Source organism: Vanessa tameamea, chromosome 14 (assembly GCF_037043105.1).
Source record: "Vanessa tameamea isolate UH-Manoa-2023 chromosome 14, ilVanTame1 primary haplotype, whole genome shotgun sequence".
NCBI lineage: Eukaryota > Metazoa > Arthropoda > Insecta > Lepidoptera > Nymphalidae > Vanessa > Vanessa tameamea.
In genome coordinates this window covers 7600460-7614167 of record NC_087322.1, presented here as the reverse complement: position 1 = coordinate 7614167, position 13708 = coordinate 7600460, and the positions used below count along the sequence as shown (strand labels likewise).

Genomic DNA, 13708 nt, shown 5'->3' with positions numbered 1-13708 from the left:
TAGAAACGTAGTAATTTGATGATAATGACACGTGATTAATTTCGCCTATCTCCTTTTTTCGCTGATCGAAAAAGTTATTGATTCATATTGTAAAAGCGTAAAAATATTATAATTTAGTATAAAAATATGAATTAAATAATATACTTAGTATTTCGTCTACTAGAACTACTACTGAATGGTTTATGTCGTCTAAATAACTTACATGAAAATTAAAAACACTAATTAATTACATGTTAATTTAACGTAATGTTACTATTATTATAATAAAATGATAGGACATAGGACTGTACGACACACGAAATAATTAATCTCACACATATTTATTTTGTATACACATGATGGAAGTAAGTAAGCGGTGTGCGACCGCTCATACTAATACGGTCACCGAACAGGATACACATCCCGGAAGAATAAGCCCCTCCCTTTACACACAGACACGTTAAGGTTAGGTTATTGTATCATACTTTAACAACTTACTGTTCCCCGCGATTTTATTAGAATTCATTTTAAATTATAAATTATTACAAAATTACGATTACAAATATACAAATGTGTTGTTGTTTATGCTTACTGATCAACTTCTTAAAGTTGTAGCAGACTAACTAAAGTAAATATACCGATATATTTTTTTAATGGTTATTTTTTTAATACTTTGAACTTTATAATAAAATAATTTACATTTGTACTTTTTACGCTTTTATAAGACTACCCTTTCAAATACATAGACAAAAAGGTTTTGTAACTTGCAAATTAGCAAGTTATATTGACTTTGTAATGACGGACAGGAGCTTCAATTTTATTTATTTCTACAGATTATTTAGTAATAACAAATGTGCGTGCGATTGTTTGTACTAGCCCGTTATCAGATTTCTGCTACGTTTGTTGAAAATCTAAACTACAGGCATCAATTTTATTATAATAGACAGAAGCTCTCTTTCAGCTCAGACCTAATATAAGCATTTTCTTTGTTGTATATCATTTTTACATATCACTGCTTATAATATCGTTTCACAATATAGATAGGTATATTAATTTCTTAGCCTTAGAGCAGGGATTTTTATAATGTATATTTAAAGTAAATAAATCCATACATACCCACCCGTAAGTGTTAGTAATCTCAGGGAATTCCTACCTGAGCCACTGGGAACAACAGGAAAACAGTCTTATTTCTAGTTCTCAGAAATCACAGTTCTCAGTTATGATTTTACTTTTAGATAGATGATTTACACATTAGCATCGGAGTTAAAATATAAATTTATGTAAGGCATGGTAGTTCATATATATTTTTTAATTTAATTTTGTAAAAAGCCTCAAACGCTCCTGTTGTAGTTTAAATAAACAATTTACTTTTAATAATTAGCTAACTAAATATTTTCGTCTAATTGAATATTTTCTTTATAATTTAACTTGAAATGTAAATACTATATAACATAATATAGTGAATTCCAATCACAAGAGGTAAATAAAAAAAATATTTGACAGCATGAATAATCTATGATATTTATTATGGGTTTGCGAAAAAATGGCGTTTCGAATGTCGAATGTTCCAAAGCTCGGATAACAAACTGTTATCCGAGCTTTGGAAATGAATTCAAAGTGGGTTTATGTAGATAACTTTAATAGTGTTGTATTTATAAATAAGGATATATTAATCAAAAACTCTTAGTAGTGCACAATATACATAGCTGAGCTATTTGCTCGTCGCGTCAGAGGGATGCAAAAAATAACAACTTCTTCATCTATCAGTTTCCAAATAAATCAAAGTTTAATAAATTTTATTTCTATCGAGTTAATCATAATATGTATAATAATGGTCATTTTGTAAAAAGTGTCAACTAGCCGGTTACGACAGGCGTGCTAAAACATTGATAGTAATAATTACTATGCAACAACAAATGGCACTTATTTCCTTAATAATAGTACAATTATAAATAAGTTAATTTAAATTTTATTATGTTATATTATATATGTGAACAACAACTTTACGTGAACGCATATTATGAAACAAACAAACAAAGACATTAATTTTTATTTTTTGTTATTTAATAATGAACGTGACGGTTGACAATAGTAAACAATAACAACGTATGTAATTAAAAAGCTTACAAATAAAAAAACAATGTGATTCATTAGTTTTCAAGAGATATCGTGCAAATATATGTATGTAAATACAGACCGCGTGACGTCTGCGAAAATATATTATTTAATTAACTTGTGGTAAATAATTATTTAATCAAAAAATTTATAAGCATGTCAGAGCTATTACATAGCCGTTAATTTTTTCTGGTGATGATGGAGCAATACTTCTTTGCGATGAAAAGTGCAGTTTCGTCTTTAAACAGTTTATCAATCAGCTAATTAAATGTAAACTTGTGTTACGATTCAGCCCTACCCTTCCACGATGTTCTAATTGAGAAAGTGTGACGAAATGGAGAAACCAACCATTTACCAATAAAATAAACTTAGCATAATAATAAATGCATACTTAATTATTCGCCGACTTAAGTGCTGATGGAAAGACATATTATTTTTGATATGGAACAAATGTTTCTTCGCAATTGGCTGATCTTTTTGCGGGTATTTGTTTAAATATATTTTTATTTTAATATAACAAAATATATATTTTTGTTCGTCCCGTAACTCTCATTCATAAGTAAGAGAGCGAGAGAGAATAATAATATTTTATGGAAGATTATTCAGAAAAAAATAATCAAATTAGTCAAAATTCGAACTCATATCAATACAAAGTGTTGATGTGTGGCGGTAGAATGAAATAATTTAATATTTATTGTTCTGTTAATTTGACCGAGTAGCTAAGTTTTTATATCTCATTTTCAGGCGACGAAGGCGTTCCTTGACGCGTTAAGTGAAACCGGTGCAGCGTGCGTTTCGCGAGCGACCGCGATCAAGTTCCTGCTCGCACGCAAGTTTGATGTAGCGCGCGCGCACACGCTGTGGCGGCAACACGAGGCCACGCGCCGGAGGGAAGGACTCATCAAATTCGAGCCCTTCGAGGATCCACTGAAAAGCGAACTAGAGACTGGAAAATTTACGATATTGGTATGGTTTAATTTACAATATTTGTCAATTTTGGTGTGCAATCAATTTATTACTTAGTAACAAAAATCAAACATATTTAATCGGCTACTTTTAATTCGACGAGGTAGTAAGTTTACCATATAATATTTATGGTTTTATAAGCTATTTTAGTTGTATAAGCATTCGGCCTTTACATGTAAAAAAACACAGTAGCAGATTTCTTACGGAATACATTTCCTTAATATGGTACAAATGTTCCTCTAGTAAATCTTAGAAAGAGAGACATTTAAAAAGCGCCACGATTAATATCACAATACTGACTCGGTATGAAATTAGGCCGGATCTAGTCCTGAAGACCGAACGAATATATTTTTAAAGCTTACTGTTATAGTGTTTTTTTGATATTGTTGCGTTCGCTTTTGAGGCAACGCTGTACATGATTACATTACGCTTAGTATATAGTAACAACACGCTGACAAACTGTACACGTAATTTATTGCCTGGACTTGTCCTGCGAGATCATTACAATAGATAATAAAATATTGTGTTACATTTTTATTTTTAACCAGTGCCAGCTTGAGATCGATGACGCGAATTATATTAAAATTTTATCAGTTTTATAAGCATTGTTTGTATGTTTAAGCGTTTTTTTAAATTCAATAATTGGCCAAAATACGCATTAATACATTATTTGTTAGTAAAATTAGTTTTAACCGATATGTAATGAGTTTGGTTTTTTAGCCCACGCGCGATGCGACGGGGGCAGCGATTGCGGTGTTTACGGCGAACAAGCATTTCCCAGCGCTGACCACGCATCAGACAACCCTACAGGTAGTTGCCATTTTTTATTAAATAATATTTAGAGATTGATAACAATATTCTAAACGAGCATGAATCTAATCGAAACAGCCTTATTAACATGAATTCTAACAGAGACATTCATTAATTTTTGGAAAACTAGTAGAACTGTAATGTGTAGAACGTCTACTTGGTGGTGGGGCTTTGTGCAAGCCCGTCTGGGTTATTATCACCTACTCATCAGATATTCTACCGCCAAAGAGCAATAATAATTAATTTTGTATTCCGGTTTGAACGGTAGGCACAATTGACAACATCTTGTCTCCTAAGGTTGGATGCATTGGTGATGCAAGGAGTCATAAAAATTTCTTAACAGCGCCAATGTTTGATGTGGTGCTATGGGCGGTTGTGACCAATTACAATCTGGTGGCTCATACAAATGAATTAATAAGAAAGTAAATTAATATGGTATTAATAGTCCGGTCAAATTAGACCAAAAAAGAGGAGTAAAGTTACATAAATTTACAACAGGCTGAAAATGCTTTCACTTGTTTAAAACATAATATTCAGAAGTTCCGAATCATTCCGGTACCTAGATTTTTTTTTATTTGAGGTCAAAGTTCGAAATCCCGATAAAAAATATTTTTTCACAATTTTTAGGAAAACGGTAAGTTTTATGGCAAAATTACCTCAGACAAAAATTGAAGCTTATAAAATTCTCTATAAAAATGTATTTATAAATACCAAATATTTTACGACCTTCGACCTCAAATAAAAAAAAAATCAGGTACCGGAATGATTCGGAACTTCTAAATATTATTTTAATTATGTTTTGAACAAGTGAAAGCATTTTCAGCTTGTTGTAAATTTATGTAACTTCGAATGTCTAGATTGCCCGGGCTATTAAATGTTCTGTTTTAATTAATTTAAAGAAGTATACTAAAGTATAGTACTATTTTATTTTGAAGGGCAATATGAGTTGCCTGTTATTAAATTTACTTTTTTTTTTTTAACTTCTTTACTCGATTTTCATTTATATTAATAAACATATATATTTTTTGTGTATATTTGTGATTTGAGTTGACTGTAGGAATAATTACAACAGGTAACAGGACTTTAATTTTCGTATATGGAGTTCTTAATGTAGAATACATTGCTAATTTTATATTTAATAATGCAATAGTAATATGTATGTATGGAATGTTAGTACATAAGAACAAATTATTCACAAGTATGTGTCAGGGCGTGGTGTACCAGTTGGACGTGGCGCTGCAGTCAGTCGACACACAGCGAGCTGGTCTCGTTTTCATATACGACATGACTGACTCCAAGTACACCAACTTCGACTACGAGCTTTCGCAGAAGATACTTACTATGCTCAAGGTGAGTTTTATAACATAAATATAAAGGAAAATATTATTATGTACACCCTTATTATGTGCGCCTGATTCCCAGCTTAATAAATAATTTAAAAAACTACAGACCATTGACACAATAACTCTTTAAAGTGAAACAGTTAGATGAAGTATCTATGCTACCAGTATTTTAATTGACGAGTTCATGCTTATCTTTATCACTAGTGACCGACAGAGCTATTTAGTATATATAAAAAAATAGACTCACTATATTTTATTAATATTTTTGTAAGTACAAATTAAAATTCAGGAAATTTTATGCTAACGAGCTTTATAACGAGCCTCTTATATGAATAGAATATCTAATGAAAATTATAAATCATAAAATGCTCAAATGAGTTCCATGATGTTTAATTTTTCAATTATCTGACAGAAAGGTTTTTAGTTAGTTTATTTTAATATTACAAAGATCTTAATATATGACAACTTTGCATTTGTTATTTTTATTACGAGTTAAGTACAAATTATTCATTAAAATTAAATGAAAATGGCTCATTTTAATTAAAACTATTAATCTTACTAGAAAGTTTTACAGGATAAAGAGTATATTTGCTTATAAAAGTATGCGTACATTCGCAAGTAAGTGTTTTGCGTTGTTTACGCCAAAATTCTAGAAAATATCTGAAATATTTGGAAAATTTCGTTGACAACAGAAGAAGTTTTCGTGGGATTCGATAGATGGCGCTATAATGCAAAACTTCTTTGGTCTTGTAACTTTTTATAAGACCACTGAACCCGAGGTTCTAGGTTCAAATCTCAGATCGGGCTGATGAAAGTTATTGGGTTTTTTATGTCGAAACATTTTCAGTAACAGCTCGAAGTCTGGAGATTGGAAATGCGTAAACTCCAATGCCTCGGAAAGTATGTTATGCCGGATTTTCCGTCCCGTCAGATTATGCGACTGCACCTGCGTAGCTGCACACTTGTGAACTATAAAATGTTCTGTGTAGTTAGCTAGTCCCCTTTAAGCAAATAAATTGTAATTGTCAGTCCGCTTACACTTTGCTACCACTTCCTCTGGTCAATGAGTCACATACTGTAACATAAAATAGTATTACCAAAAACATTTCCCAGAAATGTGTCACTGCAAATACCAATAGCCCACATAGCCTAGTGCGTACATATATGTATTCGGACAAGGTAGGCCAAGGGATGGGATAATTATTAAGCAATAATTTGAAGCAAAGTGTACTTAATATGTGTAGTCCAGGACTACCATACACTGAAATGATAAACAAATTAAGCAAATTAAATACAATGAAAATTCTAATATTATAATTTTATATGGAGACAGTTTATCAGTTAGGAAAAAAGATGTCTTAAAATCAATTGACATACTACTTGATATTGATAAAAATTCTAATTAACATTAATATATTTATTAACATTAATTATTAACATTAAAAAAAACAATGACATGTGTGGAACCCGAGCATTCTATAGCAATGTGCGTGTAACGACCTCCACAATCAGATTTTAACCTGTTTGAATGTGTGCTGGAGGATGCCCTTAAGCGTGTTTGTACTGGGCGGTTCATATTTTAGTGCAATCTTCCATAAATACAAGGTTCATAAATTTATTTCAGTCATTTAACCTAAATAAAATGTTTTCTGAACCTACAAGAATATCAGCTACTTCTGCAACCTGTATAGACAACGTGTTTTGTAATTGTGAGGCCGTTAATAAGGAAATCTTGTCAAACCTAACATCGGATCACTGTGGCCAAATGGTGTCAATAGGTATAAAAGAAAAACAAAAGAAACGGAAAATCACTTGTAGGCCAATTACTTTCAAAGGCTTAATTACCTTCAATAGCGCTATACAATGTAACCTTCGAAATTTGAATTTTAGCTCAAACGATCCCAACTTTTTATATAATTCACTTTTAACATTAATTGAAAACGAATTTAATACAATATTTCATTTTATTCTTTTTATCTAAACGATCAAATACAGTTCTCAGACTGGACCACTACCGGTATCTATATAAGTCGAAATAAATTATATGAGCTATATGAAGTTAAGAAATATAATCGTAATTATAAATTTCTCAATTTTGTTAAAAAATATTCCAAGTTATTTAAACAAGTTTGTCAAACAGCTCGTTCGTTGCATATTAAAAATAGAATTTTAAAATCTAAAAATAAAATGAAAACTACTTGGGATATTATAAGTTTAGAGACAGGCAGAATAAAGTTTGATGCAGGGCAATTAACCCTTAATAAAAAAGGGAATATTGTAAGTGAAGATTTAGATGTGGCCAACCAATTCGAAAAATATTTCTCTAATATTCCTTTGAATACTACTAAAGGACTTAATGCGTCATTCAATGACGCCTTAGACTTACTTAAGTGTTACGTTCCCCAGAATGAGTTAGAATTTTTTTTTGAAAATAAGGTAAATCATTTATTTATGTCTCCCTACGATGTCTTAAAAAATTTTAAATCATTAAATCTTAAAAAAAACCAGTGATCTATGATATCTATCAGTTACAATTATTAACAACGTAATTGTCGACTTGGGTCCTTGTTTAGCTATCATCTTTAATAAATGTATACTATCCGGTATTTTTCCAAATCTATTAAAATTAAGTAAAGTATTCCCATTATTTAAGTCCGGTGATAAAAATGACCCAAACAATTATAGACCGATCTCTATTTTGCCAGTATTAAGTAAAATTTTTGAAAAAATCATGCTTAATTAATTGTTGTTATACTTTAACTCGAATAAGCTATTGCATTCTCAACAGTTCAGTTTTACTAAAGGTCGCTCGACTACTGATGCGGGTATAGCATTTGTTGAGCACATTTATGATGCGTGGGAGAAGTCACAAAATGCTATTGAAGTTTTTTGTGACTTATCAAAAGCTTTCGATTGCGTTAGGCATGATATTCTTCTAGAAAAACTTAAATATTATGGAATCAAGGGCCCTGCATTGAAATTAATTTCCTCCTACCTTAATGAAAGAATTTTGAAGGTTGTTGTTAACGGTGCAAAATCAAATGGCGCTCTGGCGCAAATGGGTGTACCACAGGGTTCAATTTTAGGACATCTCCTGTTCTTAATATATATAAATGATTTACCTTATTTTGTAAATAAGACTTGCGACATTGTACATACATCCCTTATTTTTAAACTCGACAGAAAAATAAACAACTATGACGTTGTAAGTAGTGCTCTGTCGCGGGTTCTTGGTTGGTTTGACATAAATAATTTGGTACTAAATGCAAAAAAGATTAAATGTATTTTGTTTCTGCCAAATGTCAAATCAAATTCTTCTGCCGTCATTTTGAATAATGAAAGGCTTGAGTTTGTTGAGTCGACGGCCTTTCTAGGGATAATCCTTGACTTTAAACTTCAGTGGGGCATCCATTTGTATGCCCTAGCAGGGAAACTAAGTAGTGCCATTTATGCAATAAAAACAATATGAAAACTCACGGACTGCTAGACTAGTTTATTTAAGTAATTTTCACAGTCTTATGTCATATGGAATGTTGTTATGGGGTAATGCAGCAGATATTGAAATAGTATTTATTCTGCAGAAAAGAGCTATCCGAACTATTTACAATATTAGCTCTAGGACATTATTACGTGAAAAAATTAAAGAAAAGGGTGTATTAACGGCAGCTTCACAATATATTTATGATAATATAATATTTATACAGAAGAATATACAAAAGCTAATATACATACTATTAATACAAGAAATAAGAATAAACTTGTAACCCCTACTTTCCGTTAGCATACGGTAAAGAGAACGTTTTTGGGCAATGGTATACACATATATAATAAGATACCGGGAAATGTAACCAATTTACCATTTACGAAATTTAAAAAGTTTATTAAGACTAAATTAATAAATAAGTCATATTATTCATTAAAAGAGTACTTTTTAGAAAAAAACGCCTGGATTTAGGCTCGGGGTCCATCACAGGACACTAATTATTGTAAATAAACTGCATTGTTAATCTTTTTATTTGAAAAGAGCAACTATGCGAGTTTCTTGCCGTTTCTTCTCGCTGGAGGCTGCTTTCCGAAACGGTGGTAGTATTTTAATATTGACGGTTCCAAAACGCTTCGTTGTGAAGTTTACTTGAATAATCTTGATTTGATTTGATTTGATTAAGATTTGCTGCCGTGGCCTTAATCAGTCAGGATGATAATTTTTTTTAATAGTCTAATTTCCCTTTTTGAATTATCTTCCATAATAAGTATCTACATATCCGTAATTGGGTCCAGTAGATTGGGATATAGACATCAGAGTGAACTAATTTAGATTTCGCTTTTTTAATCGGATGTACGCAATAATAAAGTAATAAAACGATAAATAATAAAATAAAGATACTTATCATACATACATATCATAATAAATGTACAAAAAAATATGTATATAATGTCGGTACCAGAATATTTATAGATATTACTATTATTATCAAAATTGTACGCCGTTTGATTTTAGCATATTAAAATGTATATGTACCGAACGCTCCATTGTGTTTGATGCAAATAACCGTAATGTTGCACCAATTAGTTTGCTCGCTGCAATAATACGAATAAAATGCTTTGTAGGTCTGACATATATTATGTATGTTTTGCTGTTAACTAGGGATTTATTGCTTTCAGTATGTCAGCAAAATTTTGCTTCACATTAGTAAATTTGTAACATATATATGGTTTTTAGTTTGATCTGTCCGGCGTTTGTTTCTTTTTGCGCGTGAACTATATGAATTGATTGATGTTTTTTCAATGCATTTTGCTAATTTTGGCGATTTTTCGCATTTTCAGAAATTGTCTAATTATAACGTATGAAAAATGGTTCCATATATTTGTTGCTTAAACCAGATTCGATATTTTCTACGCACGATAATTTAAGGAGTAGTATAAATTGTAATGTTTGAAAATATAAAATCACTAAAGCGTCGCAATAAATATCCAGAGCGTGTCGTAGAATTGTTCTAACGACTAATGTTTTTGAGTCTTAATATTAAATAAAATAAATATTTAATGTTTAATAAACAAAAAAAAAAAATAGTACATAAGCTTGTAATAGTAGATAATTAATCATAATCTACATTAATTTGAACACAATATACAAATTTTGTTAATTATTGTCTAGTTGAAAATGCGTCAATTTCGGTTCGAAAAATTATAGATACGGCTGCTAAGGGTTCACATGACACTACTCAATCAATCTCGAAATCAATTCTACGAATCCACGAGAATTTTTATACTTGTACTAATATTTGAAAAGGATCTTCTTCTCGTAATAGGTCGTTACCACTTATCCTTTCGCCGTTACGTATCTTTACCGTAAATTATTCACGCTAAAGAAGTTTCTTCTCAGTTGAAGCTTTCTTTCGAATTCCGAATACAGAGTAAGAATACAGAAATTGTAAATCATATAATATAAAACCAATTGGTTTTGTTACTCATCGATGGAATGTGTGTTTGTATGAATGTTGTGTAATGTATTATGTATTATTTGCAAGACATTTGTATTGTTGCTAATTATTGTTATACTATGCACTTAAAATAAGTTTTTGCATACCCGATGTTTCCTATCTTCTGTGGTTTTTGATCGCTCAGTTATAGACTACTATCGTTTTATATTATTAACATAATTTTTTTTATTGGCATTGACAAATTTCCAGGGGAGCTTTGGAAACTCTGGTTCTTTGTGATGATAAGTTGAATATTAAAATATCGCGGACTTTATTAAATCTTAATAAGAGACTAAAATATATTCGATGTGACTTCCAATAATGTTCTGTTCTGAGGGTGGACATATGTACAAGTTTGCGGCGAAAGACTTGCTCGCCTACTTCGATATAACTTGTGAAACTTTTTGTAATGTCACCCAATTCTAATCACAATATTTTTACCCGGGTTTAGTTATTGTTTTCTTTTGTTGAGCTGACTAGCCATAAGGCTAAGGATTACTTTAAAGTTAAGATTATTTAAATTAACAATAAAATCATAAGTAACAATTTACGGTCTTTTTTTAAACACATGTTTAAAATCATGTATAAATAAATGTAATAATAAATAATCAAATCCCTTACCTATTTGTACCTACAATATTTATTGATTTTGTACGTAATTAAGAAATACGTTTACAATTGATACATTTTTATGGTTCAAGTGACAAATCTTTTATTATATATATAGTTATTAATAATGATTTTACTATCGGAAAATTATATACTCCTGTTTTAATTATTTATTTAAATTGATTTCAATTTTTTACTTTTAACAATACCTTTTCCAATTTTATTCATTTGGATAGGGTATTGCGTTGCAAATTTAATTAACCTTTTTCTTATTTTAAAGTAAAAAATCGTAGTTTGGATTTTACGTAGCGCAGTGGGCGGAATCAGCCCTGTACGTACTCCGTAGCTGAGGCGGGCGTCCGCGTCGCGGCTCGCCTACGTCAGTCGAGATCGCGTCCGCGGACACAACGCACGTGTCTTACTCACGTTAAGCCAATCACTCCATATATGCCGATTCATATCCCGTACGGATTATATGTTAATCCGATACTGATATTATATCTTATCACGGAAACGTAAACTGATAGTGACATTAGACGTTTCCTCTGTTATTTCTCGGATGAACGTACAGGTGGCGACAGCAATAGTGATATTTTTGGGTTTTTGCCGCTCAGTGTAGTGCTTGTGTCTAATATCGAAGTGCAAAAAACTCTACTAGTCTTTATTGTTGATGCCTATCGCCCCATTGTAACGCACTTTACGCTGAAGTGACGTCGGATCGATAGAACTAACAGCTGAGCCGATTGCAGAGTCCACACTGCTTGTAAGGTAAACTCTTGCCGAATGTTGGCTTGTTTATCTAAGAGAACAATCACTTCGGAAAATTTGATCTGAGGTTACTCAATATTTGTAAAAAAATAATTAATCGAATCTTAATCAAACAGTCAATCTTTTCCTTCCGATAAAATATTGATTCATTAAGGGAACGTAAACACAAACAAAAGGGATATTAATTTACGGACAGAATGACTAATAACATTAAAAATTATGGTCAAACATTGTTCTTGACAATTTTCCGCCTTTAACAAAACGTCAAACTTGCATTATTGTCTGAGAATAATACAAAGTAAATTGTGTTTTATTACAAACGTTCTTTGTAATTTTCGATTTGTTAAGCAAACACTGAAAATGACGTAGTGTTAAAGTATATATGATTAATAAATTGTTGATTTTATTACGAAAAAAAAATACGTTTTGTTTATATTATTTTAATAACAATAAATCAAGAAACATGCTAAAAAACAGCATATTTTGTAATACTGCTAATGTATTCTCATTCATTGAATAATGCATACAAGGATAGACACGAATTCTTATAATATAAATACACATACATGAGGCAACGTACATGTCACATGGATTTGTGCGAGGGGTGCCGTCTGAGTGAGGCAGAAGTTACCCTACCAAATATGACATGATCGTGTCCTTTCGACCGCTAAATTTAGGACACATTTTGAATATATTTTTTTAATTATATTGTAAGTGAGTTTAAATCGATCGCAGGTGAAATAATTTAAATTGGTAGATTCCGTCGTCTTTGGTTCGATCGTTTTTGTTAATTACTTCCAATCGAAAATGTTATTAAATGTAAATTTTAGCAACGTGCGATATCGTCGCAGATAGCATATTATATTTCGATGAATGGTTCTATGTGTGCCACTGGTCGGGTTCGGAAGTAAGACGTCGTTTCGTCGTCGACCCGCATCGTGGATATTGCCACAAAGACTTTGTTGGCTTAGTTCTGGAGTTTTGAGGACTACAACTTCATAATTTTGACACAATAATATATTTTGAGATGAAGTAGAAAAGAAAAAACATTTTAAGAAATTATTTTTAGAATTTAGATTCATATTGCATTGAAGGCCTCTCACGTGTTATATTGAATGTAATCGTAAGCAAAGGTCCCTGGATTAGTTAGATGTTAAGTAATATTTTCGCGGAATTCACCTTTTACCTGTTTTTTTTTTCATTAATATAATCTACTTTTAATATTACTGTATACTAGTAACAATTTTGTGCCATTGCTAAAAGCAATTAAAAAATATATTGTTCTCGTTTATGACTTACCTTTTTTCAAACTAAAATGTTTAATTTACCTTTGAGCTTAAGTTTTACTTTAAATATTTCGTCGGATGAAGTAAAGCGACGCCTTTGTTTATTTTCTTCAGTAGAGTTAACATAATTGCTTTTCAACTTCTGTGCTCGCGAAAATGTATTTAATCGAATTACAAACAGAGTTTTATCAATGAACAGTAAAATTTTTTTTGAGTTTTATAGTTTTTGCGAGTTCCTTTATTTTCTAGTCACGATTGAGCAGGCGTTGACCTGCAGTAATAAATATAAGTTATGAAACTCATTGTCAACGAAGGACACGAGTTCCGCATCGTAGGTTATTAAATTCCAGTC

At 31.1% G+C, this 13708-nt stretch overlaps 1 protein-coding gene across 2 annotated transcripts in view; it reads left to right on the top strand.

Annotated features, from left to right (window-relative positions):
- The window catches only part of LOC113398826 (tyrosine-protein phosphatase non-receptor type 9), a 48415-nt gene that overhangs the window by 6091 nt on the left and 28616 nt on the right, over positions 1 to 13708 (top strand). Inside the window, exons 1-4 of one of the 2 annotated variants that reach the window (XM_026637765.2) lie at positions 2389 to 2577; positions 2839 to 3060; positions 3781 to 3870; positions 5080 to 5220. In XM_026637765.2, the coding sequence (XP_026493550.2) occupies positions 2512 to 2577; positions 2839 to 3060; positions 3781 to 3870; positions 5080 to 5220 (519 nt within the window). In that variant the 5' untranslated portion in view covers positions 2389 to 2511. Of the gene's footprint in view, positions 1 to 2388; positions 2578 to 2838; positions 3061 to 3780; positions 3871 to 5079; positions 5221 to 13708 lie in introns of those variants that run through there. The other variant, XM_026637766.2, reaches the window with a different exon arrangement.